The sequence below is a fragment of the Lepus europaeus genome, chromosome 6, assembly GCF_033115175.1.
Source record: "Lepus europaeus isolate LE1 chromosome 6, mLepTim1.pri, whole genome shotgun sequence".
In the NCBI taxonomy this organism is placed as follows: Eukaryota; Metazoa; Chordata; class Mammalia; order Lagomorpha; family Leporidae; genus Lepus; species Lepus europaeus.
Genome location: NC_084832.1, coordinates 124,078,393 through 124,099,327, shown reverse-complemented (window position 1 = coordinate 124,099,327; position 20,935 = coordinate 124,078,393). Strand labels below are relative to the sequence as shown.

At 44.9% G+C, this 20,935-nt stretch overlaps 1 protein-coding gene across 1 annotated transcript in view; it reads left to right on the top strand.

Moving 5' to 3' along the window:
* The window catches only part of SYT10 (synaptotagmin 10), a 68,376-nt gene extending 52,777 nt beyond the window's left edge, over window positions 1-15,599 (top strand). The window contains exons 4-7 of the mRNA XM_062195060.1: window positions 7,783-7,903; window positions 11,289-11,460; window positions 13,188-13,317; window positions 15,528-15,599. Of these exons, the coding sequence (XP_062051044.1) occupies window positions 7,783-7,903; window positions 11,289-11,460; window positions 13,188-13,317; window positions 15,528-15,599 (495 nt within the window). The remainder of the gene's footprint in view (window positions 1-7,782; window positions 7,904-11,288; window positions 11,461-13,187; window positions 13,318-15,527) is intronic.
* The last annotated feature ends 5,336 nt before the right edge of the window (window positions 15,600-20,935 follow it).

Genomic DNA, 20,935 nt, shown 5'->3' with positions numbered 1-20,935 from the left:
CCGGTCATCAGTGTTCCCCAGGGACCAGAAGGCTGACCTGTATTAGGGGCAGGAGCACACCCATGAAGGAGTGAATGGTTGGAGGGTGATACGGCATTTGATAGAGCTGGAGTTTGGGGATTATAGGAGCATAACAAGAAATTTATGACATGAAGGTAGCAAAGTATGTAGGCACTAGATTACTAGGAGCCACGTGTGTCCTGTCAGAGTCGCAGCTACATGTGTAAGCTTGTGTGTCCCCCATGTGTGTCATGTCAGAGTTGTGGCTTTGCACGTAAGCCTGTGTGTCCCACATGTGTCATTTCAGAGTGTGGTTTCACATGTAAGCCTGTGTGTCCCACATGTGTCATTTCAGAGTGTGGTTTCACATGTAAGCCTGTGTGTCCCACATGTGTTATGTCAGAGTTGTGGTTTCATGTGTAAGGCCTTTGTGTCCCACATGTGTCATGTCAGTTGCAGCTTCGCGTGTAAGCCTGTGTGTCCCACATGTGTCATGTCAGAGTTGCAGCTTCGCGTGTAAGCCTGTGTGTCCCACATGGATCAGAGAAGCCTTGGAGATTTTAAGCAGAACCAAGAGATAGCATCAGAGACCTGATCCTTTGTGGCCTTCCCTTGGAAATCCCCAGATATTTCAACCCTGATGCTCGGTGCCCCGAGAACGGGGCTTGTGGTCCTCTTGCACATTATTGGAGAGTTTCAGTGATAGCCATTGTCTGTGACCATCTGTCCTTGCCCTGGGAACCCAGCCATGTCAGCCCCAATTCAGATCTCGCTGTTAGCAGTGCTTCGAAGTACAAGATTTACACTTGAAAGGCAGGCAGGTTCATGTCTTTGAAAAATGGCCAAGTAAGGCTCCATGGATTGCTCAGGGTTGAACTCGATGATTTCCCCCAGGGACTGAGGGGTGTGGGTCAGGGAGGAAGACAGACGGTGCTGTTCTCCCGACGGCGCAGACCTGCTCCGAGCCTGCGTCTCCCTCTGCTACCTTGCGTGAGCTAATAACCCCTCTTGCTTTTCTTCAGTGTGAAGAAAACCATCTGTTTTCTTACCCTCGAGGAAATGGGGGAGGCAGGCTGCATTTAGGGTGCTAAGTGGAAGTGGTGACTGCCGTCACCACAGCAACCGACCGCGTGTTTCAGCTGTTCTCGTTTTCAGTAGGTCTTAATGATTCTCACTTCCAGTGTGTCCCTGAGTCCCAGCCTCCTCTCAGCCAGCACCACCCCACACCTGCTTTACTTCATTACCTACGTTGTGTCTTTGCCACCCTCATCCAGCCTGCACCAGGGGAACAAGTGTTTCTCACAGCCTGTTTCCCTCCACACCGTTGTAATTCGGGGGTGTCCGATTATGCCAGACATTCTGTGTACAAGGTAGATGTGTCACTTTTCCTGAGATGAAGAGGAAGTTGAGGGAGGTCCGTGTGGGGGCTGTGTGCCTGGGAGCTACTACGTGGAACACAGGGTTTGCACTCCAGTTTCTCTAACCCAGTATGCCGTGCTGTCTGCTCACAGCCAGACTCCTTCTTTGAGCCACCAGGACCTGTGGATCTCTGTTGCCCATGGAAGCCACCGCAGTGCATCCGGACTGAACCCCCTTTAACACGTGACCAGGATCCCTCTCGACCTTATTTCCTGCTGTTATTTCTGGTACTTAACACAGCACTCGCATCCAACACCATTCCTTTTCTCTGGGGGAATCCCGTGTCTGCAGTGCTGGAAGCCCCTGTGCAGTGGTCATTTCCCTCCAGGAGTGCTGCCCTTGGTGCTCACCCCCTGTAGTCAGGGGGCCTTTACTCTGCCCCGTCCATCCCTTACACTCCATTACTACAGCTTACTTCTGGTTCAAGTAGCCCTGATGTGGGATGTGCATTGCAAACGTGTGTTGACCATTGCATCTTTCCCATGCCTCCTGTTTTTATTTTTGGAGAAAGTGTACATGGAACAGAGTTTATAACTGTGACGATCTGTGAGGTGACTGTGGCCATTCATCAGAAAATTGCCTTTATCTGCTTGTCTACGTGTTGGTGCAGCAGTCATGTGTGCGACCGCTGACCCCGCCTCCAGGCAGCCTGGGTTCCTGTGCCCCTTTTCCAAGGGTGGACTCACGTGGCCGTCATTCCTCATGCTTAGACAAATCGGCGTGTGTGATGTGGAGTGAAGGCTGCGTCCCTTACAGAAGTCAGGGTACCCAGGGCTTCAGAGCAGCCCTTCCACTGGGGCTCCGCCCAATAACAAAAGAGGTTTTCAGAGGGTAATGTGAGAAAGTCGTGTGCATGTGAAATGGTAGAGGCTGAGTCACACATGAGGAACAGTTTCAGAACCTCAGAAGCCAAAATGACCACTTTAAATATTTTAAGCCTTTTGGATACAAACAACCTGGGACAACAGTGGATAGTTCTCCAGCTCCTTGAAGAGAACACAAAGGATGGAATTCTTTCTCGATGACTCAAGGTTTGAGCATTAATTACTGTTCACATCTGCACAGACTGTTCGGTTGTGAGTTACTGAGGCGTTGTTAGGGTTAATTCTCCTTAGCGCAGAACGATTGCAGTGGGCCATCCCTGTTGTAATAGTTGGTTCTCTCTTCTCTGCCTTGTGTTTGTGTAACTGTCACTTACCGCTGCCTTCCCGAGACATGCTGTTAATTTCTCTCTTCATTTCATGTGTGCCTCTGACCTCCTGTGGATCGATAGAGCAAACAAGCATTCTTGTTACAATGCTGTTAAAAATAATAGTGTTAAGTAAGAAATGACAAAGTCTTCAGAAGACAAAAGAACTTTAGTGTCTAATTTTCTGACTGTTGTATGTTCAGAGACCTTTCACCTTGTTTGCTGTTTCTTAGCTGGAAGCCAAGAATTCCTATTTGCAGTGCTGAGTGAAGCTGAGTGGCATGGGGCAGATGGCAAAGAGGAAGTAGAAAAAACCCCTACATACTCTTTAAAAAAAATGAGGCTAGCATCCTGGCCCACATGGTTAAGTCATTGCCTGATATGCCAGCATCCCATATGAGTGGCAGTTTGAGACCTGGCTGCGCTTCTTCCAAAGTTCCCTGCTAATGAGCCTGGGAAAGCAGCAAGATGGCTCAAGTGTCTGGGCTGCCATCAGTCACTTGGAAGACACAGATGGAGTTCTAGCCTCCTGGCTTTGGTCTGGCCAAGCCCTGGGCTTTGTGACCATTTGGAGAGTGAACCAGTGGATGGAAGATCTATTTCTCTCTATCTCCCTCTCTCTCTAACTCTGCATTTCAAGTAAAGAAACACTTTAAAAACAAAAACTCTATTCATTGGAGTTGTGTGCTCAGGACGGAGACAGAGTTAGTGGTGAGGACTTGCAGTTCAGAGCACTGTAGCTAAGCCCGGAGTTGTGCATTGCATCTGTTCCGAGACCTTTGTTAAGGTCATCGGGCCACTCGCCTTCATTAAGTTCATTTTTTTTAAATTTTTTTTTAATTTTTATTTTTTGACAGGCAGAGTGGACAGTGAGAGAGAGAGATAGAGAGAAAGGTCTTCCTTTTTGCCATTGGTTCACCCTCCAATGGCTGCCGTGGTAGGCGCGCTGCTGCCGGCGCACCGCGCTGTTCCGATGGCAGGAGCCAGGTGCTTCTCCTGGTCTCCCATGGGGTGCAGGGCCCAAGGACTTGGGCCATCCTCCACTGCACTCCCTGGCCACAGCAGAGAGCTGGACTGGAAGAGGGGCAGCCGGGACAGAATCCGGCGCCCCAACTGGGACTAGAACCCAGTGTGCCGCAAGGTGGAGGATTAGCCTGTTGAGCCACGGCGCCGGCCCGTTAAGTTCATTTTAACACGTTGACATCTCACATCGCTTCCAAAAATCAAAAGTTGAAGATTATTGGTGTTCACCTTAGAGAGCATCTGCCATTTTCTGTGTGCATTCACATATATAACTCCTGACAGAGAACCATAGTATAAGAGAAAGTCAACCTCAGTGCACTTGGCACGTGTACATACATGCATTGACTCTTATCTCCCAGTTCATTCCAGTTTGCTTAAGATGCCTTGCCATGTGGAAAGTCAGTACTGAAGTGAGTTCTTACCGCTGCAGTAGGCAGAGAGCCAACTGTCTTCATTTTTTTTTTTTTTTTAAGATTCATTGATTTGTTTGAAAGTCAGAGTTACACAGAGAGAGAAGGAGAGGTAGAGAGGCAGAGAGAGGGAGGGAGGGAGGAAGGGAGGTCTTCCATTCACTGGTTCACTCACCAAAAGGCCGCAACAGCCAGAGCTGCACCCATCTGAAGCCAGGAGCCTCATCCGGGTCTCCCATGCGGGTGCAGGGGCCCAAGGCCTTGGGCCATCTTCTACTGCTTTCCCAGGCCATAGCAGCAGCTGGATTGGAAGTAGAGTAGCCAGGACTCAAACCGATGTCCATATGGGATGCCAGCACTGCAGGCAGCAGCTTTACCCACCATGCCACAGCACCAGCCCCAATTGTCTTCATTTTTAAAGATTTATTTTATTTATTTGGAAAGCAGAGTGACAGAGAAAGGGAGAGACAGAGATCTTCCATCCAATGGTTCACTTCCTACATGGCCACAATGGCCAAGGCTGGGCCAGGCCAAAGCCAAGAGCCAGAGACTCCATCTGGGTCTCCCATGTGGGTGGCAGGGACCTGAGTACTTGAATTATCATCTGCTACTTTCCCAGGTGCATGAGTGGGGAGCTGGATTGGAAGCAGAGAACCAGGACTCAAACCAGTGATCCAGGAAGGGATGCCAGTGTTGTAGCTGGTATCTTAATCCTTCTGTGCCACCTCAACTAGGTTAGAACCCAGGTGCTGGAAGATGCCCTTTGATTTTAGTTTATTGGGTTGATGCTTGGTCAGCTCCTTAGTTTACCTTGTCTATGCTCATGAACTTGTTATAGTACTAGACGGCTACCGTTCTGTGGAAACGGAGTCCACAGGATGGGTCTTTCTGTAATGACAGCTGACTCTGAACTTGCTGGCAACAGGCATATCAGAAATGGAAATGAAATGTTCACAGATTAATACATAAAATTGTATGAATCAGGTGAAAATAGTTTAATACTTTTAAATGACTCTGTGTGCTTTCTTCCTGTGTCCATTTGGGGCATTTTCTGTAGGGTTCTAAGCATGACCTACCTGAGGTCCTGTCTCCCATTTTCTTTCTGGCTTTTCCATCAACCTCCTGCCCCTACCCATATTTACTAGTGGAACTTTGTATACTGTCCTACATTCCTGGAGAGGTCCCTTAATTTGGCCAACTGAAAACAAAAATGCCTACATTTGCTGGTAGCAACTGAAAGGAGAAATACCAGAGATGGAAGGAGACATGGCTGTCAGATGGAAAACAACAGCCCATGGGCTGAACATAAAGGAATCCTAGGAGAAAGATAAAGAAAGGGGTAACTGTGTAATTGGGATTTATTTTCTTAGCCCTATTACCCTGCTTTCTTCCTGCTGTACTGAAGGCTGCAAGGGCACACTCGCACACACTTGAGTGTTTCAGTGTGTGCAGCTCCTTCCACCATGCTCAGCCATGGTGACAAGGGTGACATCATCCCAGCAGGAGGGTGTCCTCACCCTGCTTTTACTTAGTCCTCTTCTGTGGACTCCTGGTCACTGTTTTCAGTCTGCAGCAATGCAGCTGCCCCAAGGAGATGTAGTTGGATAGATAGACCTCGGTTTAATAGTGCTTACTTTCACTAATTGTCTTAGAAAAATAACTGCCCCCATTTAGTGATTTTTTTCACTTACTCCATACTTACATGTGTAAAACTTGGCTCCATATGCCAGCTACGCAGCTGTGAACAAACAACATCTCTTACCATAGAACTTGAGTGCTCACAATACCTCTGGAGTGGGTGTTGTCCTAAATTGGAAAATGAAGTTTCAGAGATGCAAAGATTAAATTTTCCAGGATCTCACAGGTTGGAAGTAGAAAATTGAAAGTCAAGTTCAAGTTTAACTACTGTGCTCTTCTAGTCCATGAATAAAGAAATAGAAATTACATATATCAGAATGTGAGCTGTGTGAATAAATTCAATCAATGTTAAATGCTAATAGTTCATCATGAAGAAATTTTTATTTGAAGGGCAAAGAAACAAATACAGAGTTTCCTACCCACTGGTTGATCTCATAAGTGTCTACAATAGGCAGAATTGGGCAAGGCCGAAACCAGTGTTCTGGAACTTAATCTGGGTCCCCCATGTGGGTGACTGCAACCCAAGTACTAGACAATCACCTATAGTCTGTGTGCATTAGCAGGAAGCTGGAATCAGGCACTCCAGAGTGGGATGTAGACATCCCAAGGAGCATCTTAACTGCTGCACCAGATTCCTATCCTGTCATGAACTTCTAATGACTTGTTCTGTGGGCCTGAGTGTACAATCAGCAGCTCTTCTCCCCCTCCCTAAATTAAACCTAACACAGATGTCTGACCAGGAATGATTTACAGAACCCTGTGAACAGCTCTCTGAGAAGCATCCTAAGGCATCCATTGCCTGCATTCGTTTTCTTTTGTCTACCACCCACACAAAGGCAATGCAGAAATCTGTGTCCAGTACCATGGACAGTTCCACTTTACAAATGAAAGAAAACATGTTGGTTTCTATCCAGGTTAATTCATTCTTTCAATAAATGCATATACACCAAGCATGTGAGGAGGATGTGGAAAGCCAGACAGCCAGGAGCCCTGTATGAGCATGAGAAAAACAGAACAGAGCAAGTGAAAAGATTTAATTAGAAGATGTCAGACAGTGGTCACTGCTATGGGAGTCGGATGTACCTGTGGGTATATGCAGGTATGTATACACATGTGTGTGTGTGTGTGTGTGTAGGTGTAGATAGGAGAGGGTAGGTCTACAGTAGGAACCAGGTGCTAGCTTCAAATGACAAGACTGGGCAGACCTCTCTGAAGAGATGTTGTCAGGCTGAGTTCCCTCGACAAGAAGAAGCCAGAAAATGAAGGGGAAAAGCACTATCAGAGGGAAAACACAAAGTTCGAAAAGCAAGAGAAAAATGTCATTTGCTTGAATAATGGAAGAAGGCTTTCGTGTGTGCATGAGAGCTGGGTACGGGAGTTAGGGGATGAAGTTCAAGAGGTCAGGTCCAGATGAGGTGAGTGTCAGGTGTATGGCCTTGTAGGCACTGCCCACAGACAGTTTCAAGAGCAGAGCGGGTGCTTTTTTTAAGGACAGCAGGACAGCAGATGTAGTTATTCCACCGCCAAGGTAAGATGTGTGAGTTTTATTCCAGGATTGCTGTGAGCCCTTAGATAGTCTTAAGTAGGAGAATGGTATAATATAATTTAAGCTTCATGGATGTCTCCTGAAGTGACAGCTTTATGAACATTAACATCTGGAGTCAGAGATCAGTTTTAGAGGCCAATGGAATGGTCCTGGGGAGAAAAGATGGTTGAATGGAAGTAGGAGAGAGCAAAGAAAGCCATGATGTAGGGTACATTCTGTAGATCTTGTGGACAAGACCCTCAAGGGGATTGCCTGCAGGAGTGAAGGAAATGGAAGAACAGAAATGACTGATCAGTGTTCAGCTTTACTTTTTTTGGGTAAGTTGTGATGCCACTGTGGAATGGTGTTTGAACATGATGGAAAATGGGAGGAGTCAGTCTGGATTTCCTTGTGCTGAGCCTGAGGCTGTTATTAATACGAGCGCAGGTGCCAGGTGAGTAGCTGGAGGTGTCCTTTGCCCACTGCCTTATCCAGGACAGCTGTCCTCTAAGTTTCCTGCATGCTGCACAAAACAGTTTGAAGTGATGTTGGTATTAACATTCCCTTTGCCGTTCCAGGAGAGTGTAGACCTGGGGGAAATCATGTTCTCCCTGTGTTACCTACCCACTGCTGGGCGCATGACACTGACGGTCATCAAGTGCAGAAACCTCAAGGCCATGGATGTCACAGGCTCATCAGGTAAGCTCACATCAAGGGCACATTCCCAAATAAACTAGCCTGTGTGTAAAATTATATTTGGCTGTCGAATGATCAGTAACTTGGTTTTTTAAAAGGAGAGAGGTGACAAAGTGCAGTGTCCCAGTCACCTCTCTATTCTTATTATCACTATGAAATCACTAAATCACTAATCACTGTTAGACTTGAACTTGCATCCTTGCCGACAGCCTGAGGGACTGGAGGAACTAATGAAGCATAGCATTGCTTCCTGGAGTTCTCTAAGAAATTCTCGAAGGACGCTTGTACTGCGACAGCAAAGAGAGATGAGCCATACCACACTCCTTTACTCCTTAAGTCACTGCAGTTCTGGGAGATTATTTATAACCTGATAGGTGACTGTTGGCAGAAAAGGATGTGGGAGACAAATGGTAAGAGTGGGGAGATCAGTAACTACCTGTTGAATTAAATGCAAATGAGAAATAACTTGAGAGAGAGTAAAGGGTATCACAGTGGAGGCATCCATAGTTTGTGGTTCCTCAGAAAGCAGGAAGAAGGTCTTAATTCTGGTATGGAATGAGCTCTAGAACACACAAGTAAATTAAAAAAGCAGAAAAACCACAAAAGACACAAGGGACTGGTGTTAACGGTATGGCAGGTTAAACCTGTGCCTGCAATGCCAACACTAAATATCAGAGTGCCAGCTTGAGTCCTGGCTCCTCCGCTTCTGCTCCCTGCTAATGCACCTGCTGCCCATAGGGGAGACCAGGAAGGAGTTGCAGGCTCTTGGCTTTGGCCTGGCCCCATTCTGACTGTCATGGCCATTTAGGGAGGAAATCAGCAGATGGAAGATCTAGTGCCTGTGCTTTTTCTCTCCCTGACCTTCCTTTCTTCACTCTCTCTGTTACACTTCCTTTCCAATAACTACATCAATAAATCTTTATAAAAGGCATAAAACCAAATATGGATAGCATGCTCACTACTGTGTAAGCATGGGGAATTTGAGAATATACATTTGTGTTGCCAAAGTTTGCACAGAAAAGATGTGAAAGGGTACAGGAAAACCAAGGGCTAAGAGGCATGAGGACCAGGTGGCTCCTTGCTGTCTCTCTCTAGCATCGTGACTTTGGAACTCTGTCGTAGACCTCCCCCTTTTTTCCCCCTTTATATCACATGATGTGTATATGAAGGTTGAAGAGCAAGTGAAAAACTCCAGGGTCAATAAGTGTTGAAGAACTCAGGGTAAACAATGCACTCTGCAAATTACTGTTTATCTTTACTTTTTACCATGTATGAAGAGAGATCAGATCCTGAGACAAGCAAACAGCCTCTGAGTTGTAATTAAGTGTAAGATTTCTGGTTCTGTTTCTGGGCTTTTCATCGGAGGAGCGCAGGCTTCGGGAGCACCTCCTCATTAATCCTCACAACAGGCTGTGAATCAGCCAAGGAGCCCGTAAATTATCCTTGTCACAGGCAGAGCCGTGCAGCCGAGATGTGGGGATCACACAGGATAAAGTGTGCTTCCTCGTGGTGCTGACAAGAAGGCCTGGGCCTGTGGCTCAAACACAAAAGTGCATCACAGTTCTTACAGAAAACGTTCTAGAAAACACCAGAAAATTCAAAAGTAGTTGTGCAACACGCTCCAGGTTACCTTGTAACTTTGTCTCCCTCTGCCTACTTTTTATGTTTTCTGAAATACACCCCTACATATTCTTCTTGAATTGCAAATATAATTGCACCTGTTCAGATATAATTGGACATCATTTTTGGCTTATTCTAAGGAAATTAATTTATCATATGGAAACAAAGCATAAGAGGTGGTGATGGTGCAGTTGGAGCTTGACCTGAAGGAAAATGACAGAGCAGATACGATTTCTACCGTCACTTGGTCACCAGATGCCAACACTACCTTCCGAGGCTATGCCTCCTTTGAATGAAAAGACACAACTGTGATGCTTTATAAAAGCTGGTATAATTGTTGATAATAAGGTTGTGGGTGGGGTGGAAGGGCAAGGACCACGTCAACTGGGGCAGAACTTGGTAGTGATTTGATCCCTTTGGCCCTGGAGATACAGCCTTGTCGGACTTCTCTGTGTGCAGCTGGCATCATATAGACAGTCCTATCAGGAGTCTTCCTGTGGCCGTCTTTAAACAAAACATCACCTGTTTACCATACACTGCCATCTTCAAACCTCACTCCTTAACAAATAGCATGATACTTCCCATTTTAGCACCTTTCCCAGTAGCTGCAAACAATTCCAAGGAGAACTTAGGTTTTGCTTGGTGATTTCTACCCACCCTGATTAGATGTAGTTGTCCAGATAGAGTGTTCCTAAATCTTTCACAAGTTTTGTCTGAGTCTTCTGAAGGATGCTAATCCTAATGTATGTAGCCTGTTACGGTATCTTTCCTACATAACACTTGGAGTGAAAAGCGTCCTGGGATGAAGAGCCTTGGCAGGCTCTGTGCTTCTCCTTTACAGTGACTTCTCCACAGACTGAGGCAGACACCAATTATGAAAAAAAAGTCTTTGAATTTCAACTTTTGTTTTGCACCAAAAGAAACTTACCTTGCATTTCTAATTTTCATTAATTTTTTTGATAGACTCCCTTGTTAAGATAGTGAAGTCAGGGAGTGAGTGTTCAGCCTGGCTGTTAAGTTAGCTGTGTTTTACATCCAGGTACCTCAGTTTGGTTCCTGGCTCTGGCTCCTGACTCCAGCCTCCTGCTAAAATAGACCCCGGGAAGCAGCAGTGATGGCTCATGAGAGTGGATCCTTACCACCCATGTGGGAGACCTGGATTGAGTTCCCTGCTCCCAGCTTCAGCACTGCCCCAGCCCTGGCCCTGGTCGGCATTTCATGAACGAACAAGCAGATGGGAGTTCGTACTCACTTGTGAATCACTTTTTAAAGTTGGGACTGGCACTGTGGCATAGTGGGTTAAGCCTCTGCCTGCAGAGCCAGCATCCCACATGGGCGCCGGTTTGAGTCCTGGCTGCTCCACTTCCCATCCAGCTCTGCTGTGGCTGGGAAAATAGTGGAAGATGGCCCACATCCTTGGGCCCCTGCACCTATAGAGGAGACCATGAGGAAGCTCCTGGCTCCTGGTTTGGGATGGGCACAGCTCCAGCCATTGTGGCCAATTGGGGTCTGAACCAATGGTTAGAAGACGTCTCTCTCTTCCTCTCCTTCTCTCTGTAACTCTTTCAAATAAATCTTTAAAAATTTTACTAGTGAAATCCCTTTCCAGTTTATTCCATATAAATCGCTTAACATAAGAAGTCTTGAATCTTGCTCCCAGATAATTCAGTAACAATGTTCAATATGCTCCTTTCCATATAGAGCGAAAATGAACGAGTTCTCTTTAGGCTTTGAATGAGTGCCTTGATCTTTACTTTCTCACTCCTAGACCCTTACGTCAAAGTGTCCCTGATGTGTGAGGGTCGGAGGCTAAAGAAGCGGAAAACCACCACCAAGAAGAACACGCTGAACCCCGTGTACAACGAGGCCATCATTTTTGACATCCCTCCCGAGAACGTGGATCAGGTCAGCCTCTCCATCGCGGTCATGGATTACGACAGGTACGTGCGGGGTCTCTGCACTCTCTGCAGAACAGTCGGGCTGGCCTGTGGTGTGGCAGAGACGCCTCTGGGGAGGCCTGGGTCTAAGTCCCCACTCTGCTCCCGCTGATGTGTACCCTGGGAGGCAGCAGTCCTGCCTCCGACCTGGGCCAGCCCCAGTGATGGGAGACTTCCGGGGCAGTGAACCACTAGATGGGAGATCTGTGTCTCTCCCTCTCTCTGCATTTTAAATAAAATATGAAAGTAAAAAATAAAAAGTAGCAGCTGTGTCTAGTCAGGTGAAGGTCCAGATCAGCTTTTCAGGTTATTTACTGCTCTGACGGTTTTCCTTTTAACTGGGAGGGAAAAATGCTTCATTCCAAATTCTGTGTCCTAGGTGACAGTGTGGAGGTTTGCTTGCAAAAGAATCAGGCATTCTGTGCAGTTAAGACTGCACTTGGGATGCTGGTTTGTAGTCCCTGGTCCACCCTCGGTTCTAACTTCCTGCTAATGCAAACTCTGGGCAGCAGATGGCGGCTCAAGCACTTGGGGTCCCTGCTGCCCACATGGGGGACTCAGATTGAACTCCCAGCTGCTGTGGTCGTCTGGGGAGTGAATCAGTGGGTGGAAGATGGATCAGTGTCTCTCTCACCCTCTGTTGCTCTTACTTTCAAGTAGCTGAAATGTTTCTGAGGTTTCTTTAAAGATGCCTGTCACAGCAACCCTATGGAAATCCCTTTGGATTACTTTCTGTTCGCGGGAAGCCTCTTAGCACTGCCGGGAGTTGGCTTATGCCTCCTGCTCAGTACCCGGGGGAAGTCAGGCCAGTTCCTAACATCAGGGCATCTGGCTTAGGTATCCATAAAAGGGTGACCGTCACTCCTGCTCCGGCTGTGAGGGTGAAGTGGGCCTGTGCATTTCAGCTGCTTAAAATAGTGGCACACAGTGAGCTCTCAAAGTTACTGTTCATCTTTTGATTGGTTGCTGAGAGAGCAGGACCTAAACAGAAAACAGGCATGTCCTCTACCCTACTCTGTGCCACACAGTAGTAAGTCATGTGCTCTGGGACTGCACATGGCCCTGGCCGGTGCAGTTGTAGGACAAACAGTCACCAGTACTACCGTATCTGCTAGAGCCAGTTAGGTAGGGTCTTTGGTAGACGAAGGCTTTGGCTGTGCTCTGGGTGGGAATGGAAACGTCACCATAAAGCATTAAGCCGTATGGTAAGGGCAGGATCGGACCGACACCCCTTAAATCTGACAGGACTGTGCCGAGACAGGAGTGCATCTCACGCCTTCCCATTCCCCCTGTGCAGAGCTGTGTGCAAGTTACACAGCACCAGAGTGGTTTGCATGTGTTCCTTGAACATATGGACTTCTGCATGCTGATGCTGGTCAGTCAGGTCTACTGGGGTGAGCATTTCCATGTGATCAGAAGCACTGTCTGCCCTCCACAGCACACAGGGATGCCCGAGACCGGAGAGAGTACTGAAGCTAATAAGAGTACAATAGCTAATAATAAACAGAACCATAACAGCAATATCCTGTAACATAAATTATCAATGTAATTGTTTACTTCTACAATGTCTCAGTTCATGGCCAGGGGCTGTGGTTGACCACGGGTACCCAAAACCACAGAAAGCAAAGCCAGGGGTGAGGAGGGACTTAACCCTGGAAGATTCTAGTGTCCCACTCCTGCGTTGAAAATTCCATGTGGTGTGCATTTCCATTGCCCTCTGTCACCCACAGGGTGGGGCACAATGAGGTCATAGGCGTGTGTCGCACCGGCCTGGATGCCGAGGGCCTCGGCCGCGACCACTGGAACGAGATGCTGGCCTATCACCGGAAACCAATCACCCACTGGCACCCCTTGCTGGAGGTGAGTGTGTGGCTCTGTTCTGCTTTATAGCTGCTCTCGCTTTTGTCTCTAACATCTTGGAGTGTCTTAGCGTTCAACCTTCTTTCTACCCTGTGGGATTTTTAAAAGCAACCAGACTTCTGGGTTTCATACTTGTTCGGACAGTATGCCCATAAAACCTGCAAATCTATCATTTTCACAGAGCCTGGAACCTCCCAACAGGGACTTGTGGAGCAATCTAGTAAGTTTATTACTAACTTGAAAGTGGATTTCAGTGCTTCTCTTCTGCTACAGCTGCCTTACGTAGAGCTACCGTCACCCAATGCTGCTCTCTGTCAAAGGGGTCAGGTCTGCGTCCCTGAACGCTGCTCAGGAAATGAAACTTCAGATTTTATGCATTCTGCATCAAACCCTTTCTCCTCTCTGAACTTTCTGCTATGACTGTACAATCGTAGCCAACACATAACAAAAACTAATAAATGCCAGATACTAGGTGTTAGCAGGTCATGGGACAATGTTTGCTGTTAGCATAACCACTGCTAATGATTACATTAGCCAGAGGAGGGAGGCAGGGTGTCAGCCCACTCAGCCCACTGGACACACTGCAGGTTGCAAGTTTTTATCTCCCAAGGACAACCGCCAGGGCCCCTTGCAGAGTCTGAGTACATGATTAATATGACGTCATTTGTTAAAAGGTAATGCAGGTTCACAAATGGACGTGTAATAGGTTTTGGGTAACCCAATAAAAAGAACAGTGTTGCTGCAATCTCCCTGTGCCATCTCCATGCAGATAAGACTCTGCTTTTGGTCCTGGCACCAGGCCTCGGTGTGAAGAATGGGAGAGGTTGTGCAGTGCAATTGACTAAGTATCAGTGGTACCAGACTCTGCTCTCAGCTTAGCTGCAAAAACGTGACCTTCGCTGTTATCTGAACACTGGAGCAACTGGATACGTGGACGCTGCTTGCTCAGATAACAGAAGGGCTGACTCAGCTGAGATGACTGTTGACAGAAGCGTGTTCCAAGTCTCTGTCAGACTTTGTAATGTAAATCGTAAAAGATAGAGATGCCCAGGAGTATTTCACAAGTACAAAACCAGTTCTGAACACTCAACAAGTCTTGGAAACTTCACAGTGGTTCTGTGTAAAATATACCCTACTTCTTACTGTATATTTTCCCAGCTGTTTTCTATTAAAGTTTGTAAAGGAAACATTATTTCTAAGAATCTGGAAATAAGAGTTAAGTTGTGCTAGACAGGAAACCACACTGACCAGGCCTGTGGGCTCTAAACCCTGCTCTCTGAGTTAATCCTGCACAGGTCACTTGCTGTAGACAATGGCACTTATCAGTAGTAGAAACATGACTGGCTGCACCTGTGATGTGCAGGGGTGACATCATGGGAGGAAGAGACTTTAACTGGGAGAGGGAAGATGCTGTGTGGTTCAGGGTGTATTTATAGCTCCACCTAGTAAGCAGTTAGGCATTTATCTGATGAAGGGGAGCTGAGGAGGAGGTAGGTGTCTGAGAACCTGTGAGCACGTTTCAGTCACAAGATGCAAAAGAACTTCAGCCACCGTGTGGGTAGCAGCCCAAGATCCCAGATACTTCCTAGTGATGAGAAGCCAGGTCCAAGGGGTCTGTGAGACCTGTGTACTTTCTCCAGAAAAAGTTTTACAACCCCTGCTTTGTTATCCTTGGACTGGAGACTTAGGAATTGGTTGGATTTTTAAGTGTAGGAAAAACATCTGTCATCGTCTGTGTACTGGCTAGGGAAGGGATGCATCGTTGGAGACAAGGCAAGTTCAACAGCCTAAAGCATCGTGGAGAAAATCCGGATACTACTACATAATCAGAGTTTGTTTTCCTGTAACTCAAGTATTTTAAAACTCTCCACCTATCGCAATCTTCCTCCTCCCATTAACTGTCCTCCTACAACTCAACACCTGCCTTGTGGCAGCTGGGGTGCAGTAGCTGATGTCCAGAGCCACTTAGTGCTGTTCACCAGTGGTTACTTCAGTCCTAAGCAGGTGTTGGTGCCATCTCTGCACACGTCTGCCGTGCTTTCGTCCTCTCCTGCTCCCTGGGAGGCTAAGCTGTGAAGGGTGGGGGCCGTGTGTTCTCTTCAGCAACCTGAATATTGTGGGTACATGAACCCTACTGCAAGGGAGCAGCAGTTCCCCACTGTATTACATTTCTGTCTCCGATTGGTTATTGTGAAAATACTGTCTTTCAGTTACCTGGCCGAGCCACCAGTTTTGATAGTCAAGGATCCTGTTCTTCTCCCAAACCACCTTCCACACCGTAATGCCTCCAACAAGACCTTGAAACAGGAACCTGGGATCGTGTGCTCATTGGATCAGAAAATGAATGGGAGGTTTGATTTGCTCATTTACATATGTCGATGAACAATCTTATTGTGCAGTTTTTCCATTGGAGTGTGTGTGTGTGTCACTTTGAACATTGTATACATTTTACTTGAATACAGACAGTCCTTAGTTAGCTAAGGCGTTTTATCTTTCATGGCATATGCCTATTAGCACAGTGTTTGAGTATGGTGTAAATCTTTGCACAAAGAAGTCTTTTTTAAAGAATCCATGCTCATGCTGCTGCTGTATATGGTAGCACCGGACACAAGTATGGTTTTGATTTTGTTACAAGTGCGTGTATTTCCAATTGTGCACATGGTTATACATAATCTTTAATGGAGATTTTGAACTTAACTTACACAGTGTTAAATCCTTGCACATTATTTCCTAGGTGAAATTTGCTTCTGCCAAACTCAGAACTCTCTGAAGCTTGGTTTTTAAAACTCACAGGGAGAACTGTAAACTTAGAGAATCACTTCGAATACAAACTTAAAGGAGTGGCGTTTAGCAGCTGGGAAAAAGAGGTTGAGCCAGTTTTTTTATAGAGGTTGAGCCAGTTTTTTATACTCCCACTGACATGAGCTCAGATACCTGTTGCAGTTTATCGGAAGTTTAAAAATGCCAGTTAATTTCAAGTGTAGCATTGATATTCCTACGTGAACTGAAACAGAAGCTCAGTTTTGCATGTTTGTAGTGTGGCGTGTGTGTTGTGACACGAGCCATCACGTGTGTGCTATGTTTCTTATATTCTACACCAAAGGCACACAAAACTGTGCCACTCTTTTTCATTGTACGTGGGAATGGTGACTCAGACCACGTCAGATGCTCATCCCTGCAACTGGCTGTTTTTTTTCAGCAAAGGATGAGAGACTATAGGAAGGCCCCAGACATAGTACAACCTCAACATTTAAGGAACATCAGCAAACTCAATCTGCCCCCGAGCTCCATTGCTCCCAGGGAAGGCAGCAGTCTTTATGAAGACAGGGACCCGCCCCACGCTGTCAAACTATGCAAATATTTTCAGGAGGCAGAACTTTGTGTCATTTCCGGTCCAGGCCCTCTTGGACCATTTCTAAAGGAAATAAGAAGTTACTCTAGTGTTAATTTTTGAGATGTGTGTTACATAGCTCATGGCTGTTTCAAGCATATTCCAAGATACAAAGTTAACAAAAAGGCCAGAAGATTTAGAATATAGAAACATGTGCAATCAGGAATAGAAAATGTTATCGGAAATCATGCATTTTCCATAAAATCCCCTCTTTCTAAACCAACAAAATTTAAGCCTTGAAATTGTGTCTGTAGGCATGTCTTGCAGCGATTTTATTGGTGAACATCTGGAAGGCAAACAGTTCTCCTTCAGAGTTTTCAAACCTCCTCTAGCATCTTGGTGAAGACAAGTATTCCTTGCTACTCTCTCTTCCTTAAAACTAGGAGGAAGGTACGCAGCTGCCAAAGGCATGGGCAGCATCAGGGAGTGACACTCCTCTGCCGATTGGGAGGACCACTTGAAGGACATTGCTGGCGACAATTGCTTTATATTTCCTACTTCAGTGTAATTATTTTTACCCCACACACATTTTAAAGACCTTACTCATCTCGAAGTGTCGTCTCATAAATAGGAAAAGCCAGGGCTTGTGATGGAAAAATGTGAAACAGCCCATTGGGGGAATTTAATATGAAGACTGTAGATTAAAATACATTTTTAAAAATAAGTTTTTAAGAATTACAAAATTGTCTCCTAGGAATTTGAACTAACTCATCCTGCCAGGACATACGTTAATCCCAGCAAGAGAAAGGGAAGGAGATTCACACCTACTCATTGTTCTTTTAAGAATGACAAAGCAGGGATGTTAAACCTGATCATGGATATTTTATAAATGTTAGTCCGGCCTTTTAATTCACGAGTTCACAGCTCCTCGTCCATACCCTCAAGAGCACTCTTCCTTTGCTTCTGACTGAAGGGAAATGTTGTCAGTGACAGTATTTGAAACAAGATGTGATGTTGGACGCAGCTATGCGTTTATCACTAGGGCTGGCAGCGTGTGAGGTCCTTTTCAGGATACCTAATTTCAGGGACTTTAACAGGGATGTCCCAAACATAAGCTAAGCAAAAGTAGCCAGGGTTGATTCATAAACTTAATACTGCTCTTCTTTTTTTTTCTGGAGGAGTGGTGGCTGAATTGTTGCCCCATTCACTAAGCAGAGAAATGAACAAATTTAATATGAAAAGAACATTAATTTTGTAGAGCCCTGTGTTTCCTGTACTCAACTTTCTATGTAAAAGTCACCATGTAAATCCAATTCATGTCCTGTTCATTCTCAATTACCCATAGGAATAGTGCCAGGGGATCTGGGACAGGGATCTGGGGATGCAAAGCCAGGCACGCACTTTGTCATGCATGAAGTGGGGAGTGCGTGCACGTTCTCACTGCAGGGAGATCGCCACTGATCAATTCTGACTCAGGTTTTCTATCAGAGCAAATATCTTTGAACTTTGAAATTTGATTGACATTTCCAACTGTATTCTCCAGAAATGGTTATTACTTTAAAATTTTTGTAGACTAAAGAAAGAGCTGTCTCTTATAGCTCTCAGTTAATGATTAGTTGCTGCAAAAATGAAAAAAAAAATCAAATGTCCATTATTGTCTTAACTTTAATGGACCCCAATATGCTAAACACTCAATACGTGGCCCTTTTTTTTCTTTTACTTATGATTAAAAGAATGCATATCATCGAATTGAGGTTTTCTTTTCCTTGTGGGCCACCTTCGTTATGATTCTAACCAGGTAATTTAATTACCTGGAAAACACTGGGGGTAATAAGGATTTAAGAAAGTCCTTCAGTCCCCACTAAATCTAAAGGAATTTAGAAGCTCCATTACCTTCAATAGTTCTTGAAGCAACTGCCCGTGTTCTGGGGTACTCCAAAGGGTGGTGACTTTCACGATCTTCATGCTAACAAAAAATTGCTGTCAATAAAAAATGCTTCAGAAGAACTGCAAGTAAAATAAAGAAGTAAAATCCACATAGTTAAGTGATAATGAAGCCAACATGTTGTAGCATGTGGAAATAGTTATTGAGAAGCAAAATCCAAGTAACTCCTCTCACTTGGTTCAAAAACCCCAGTACAGAGCATTTAATACTCAGTGACACGGCTCAGGATACGATTCATCTGAACCTGCTGTAAGCACTCACAACAAAAGATGAATTTATATTTCAGGTGGAAAATATAGTAATTAAACCTAATGCTGTTTCTAATACATTATTGATGCCCTTTTAGATGAGAAATCATTCAAATACTGCTATATTTACTCAATGTTAACTAAAGTGAATGGTAAGTTAATTACTTATCTGCCGTTAACGGTTAACCCAAAAGATATGTATTTGAACAGTGGCAGTTAATTAAAATTCACTTTTTCTTCTCATCAGAGTAAAAACTGTGGTTCATTGTCACTCTGTTCACCGTGAAGATAACGCAGTGTTGGTTATGCTACAGGGGAAGAAAGCACCAGCTTTGGAGCGTGGGGTGGGGGCTGTGATGACTTGCTCAAAGCCGACAGAAGAGCTAAGTAGGTGCTGAGCAGAGAAGACGGGCTTCTTCATGCCTGTAGTGATTTCAGTGTACTCCTGCCAGGAGGAAGCACCTGCCGAAGTTGCATTTTCACCTACACCACTTAGTGCTGATTTATTTGTATGGCAATATTTTAATCTCAGAAATGACTTCTAGACTCAGTGAACCATAGAATCACTGCACAGAACAGAACTATGCCTGATCTTGTGAACAGAGGGTACATAGAAACCATTTTCTGCTAAAATGTCAGGGTGAGCTACTCCTGCTGTGCAAAGAACCTGCTATTTACTGTTCAGAGTGTTGAGTTCCAGTTATCCAATTTAACATTGTTTTTGTTAACACAATTTACTGAGTATCAATGCATATTCTGGACATGTGTCAAAAATTAAGAAACATCTCAGCATTATTAGGTTAGTGTGTTGGATGATCATCCCTTTCTAATTAGTTTTTCTCCTAATCTAAAGATCAGTGCCAGGCGTTACACTTGACTTTGATTTGTCCGTAGAATAAAGTTTGTGGACCCAAGAGTAGCTATCATCTGCATGTACAAAGTGGGCACAGACTCATTCTCTGTACAAACTGCATGGTTTTTATCAATGTAGATTACTGTGTAACTTGTTGTAAATTTGTTTTTTCCTTTCAACATATCCCTTAAACTTTCTACTGAATGCAGTACCCTCCTGTAGGAATAGTGTCATAAATTCTGTCATTTGATAAAATAAGCAGGTAGACCAATTCTAGTGCTAAATACTGACACTTGTAGTTTGTGTACTGAACAGACTCCAAACCCAGTTGGTCATTCCCATAAATTTGTCATTACTCATCCAACTGAGAGAAGCAACTGGCTCAACTGCCAAATACTGAGAAGCTACCGACTACAAGGAAGGGAGCCTTCATCAGAACCAAGAGCTAAGTCCAAGTAGAGCAGAACTGTGTCCTGTGTTAAGGGGAGCATCCTCCCTACCTGGCAGGAGCCACTGAAATTCTTCTTCACTTCCCACATTGAACAATTTGGGTCCATACTATTTGATCATTTTTTGTACTCTTCATAAAGTGATTTTTTTAACTGCAGTTTGTGACTTCATACTTGACCATTGTTCAAATCGATATCTTTGACTTCCGTATTATAGAATTCTAAAAATCTTTTGAAATCTGTGTTTCTGGCTTTTGTATGTGGTAACCAGCCATTTGCAAAACTTGACAGCATATAATTGTATTACTTAGAACAAATGTTTCTGCAGCCACCTGTAAAAGATGTTACACACTGCAGTATTTTTGCAATGTCTTCTTGAGAATGTGTGAACACATCTGTCAGGTTCAGGTGAATTATGTAACAATGAAACCTCAAAGCTGTTAGGAAGCATACAGTTTATGATTACTTTTGTAAAAGAAAATGGAAAAGCACTTGAAATAAAATTTTACTGTTTCATATGTATTTTGAAAAGAAATAAAGTGATTATAAATTATGTTTGTCTGTTTTTGATTTATGTGTGAAAGGTCTGTTATATTTTTCTTGGCCAGACGTTGTGTTGGCAGTCATTTCTTATGTAGATTTAATCATTTATCAATAGTTGAACTGAAGCACTCAATCTACCTTAAAGCTCTCCTAGGATACATCCGGCACGGGGAGGGGAAGCTGTCTTCATGACGGGTAACTTCGTAAGCATCGTGCTTAGCCCTCCTGTAATGAGAGACAGCTTAATGA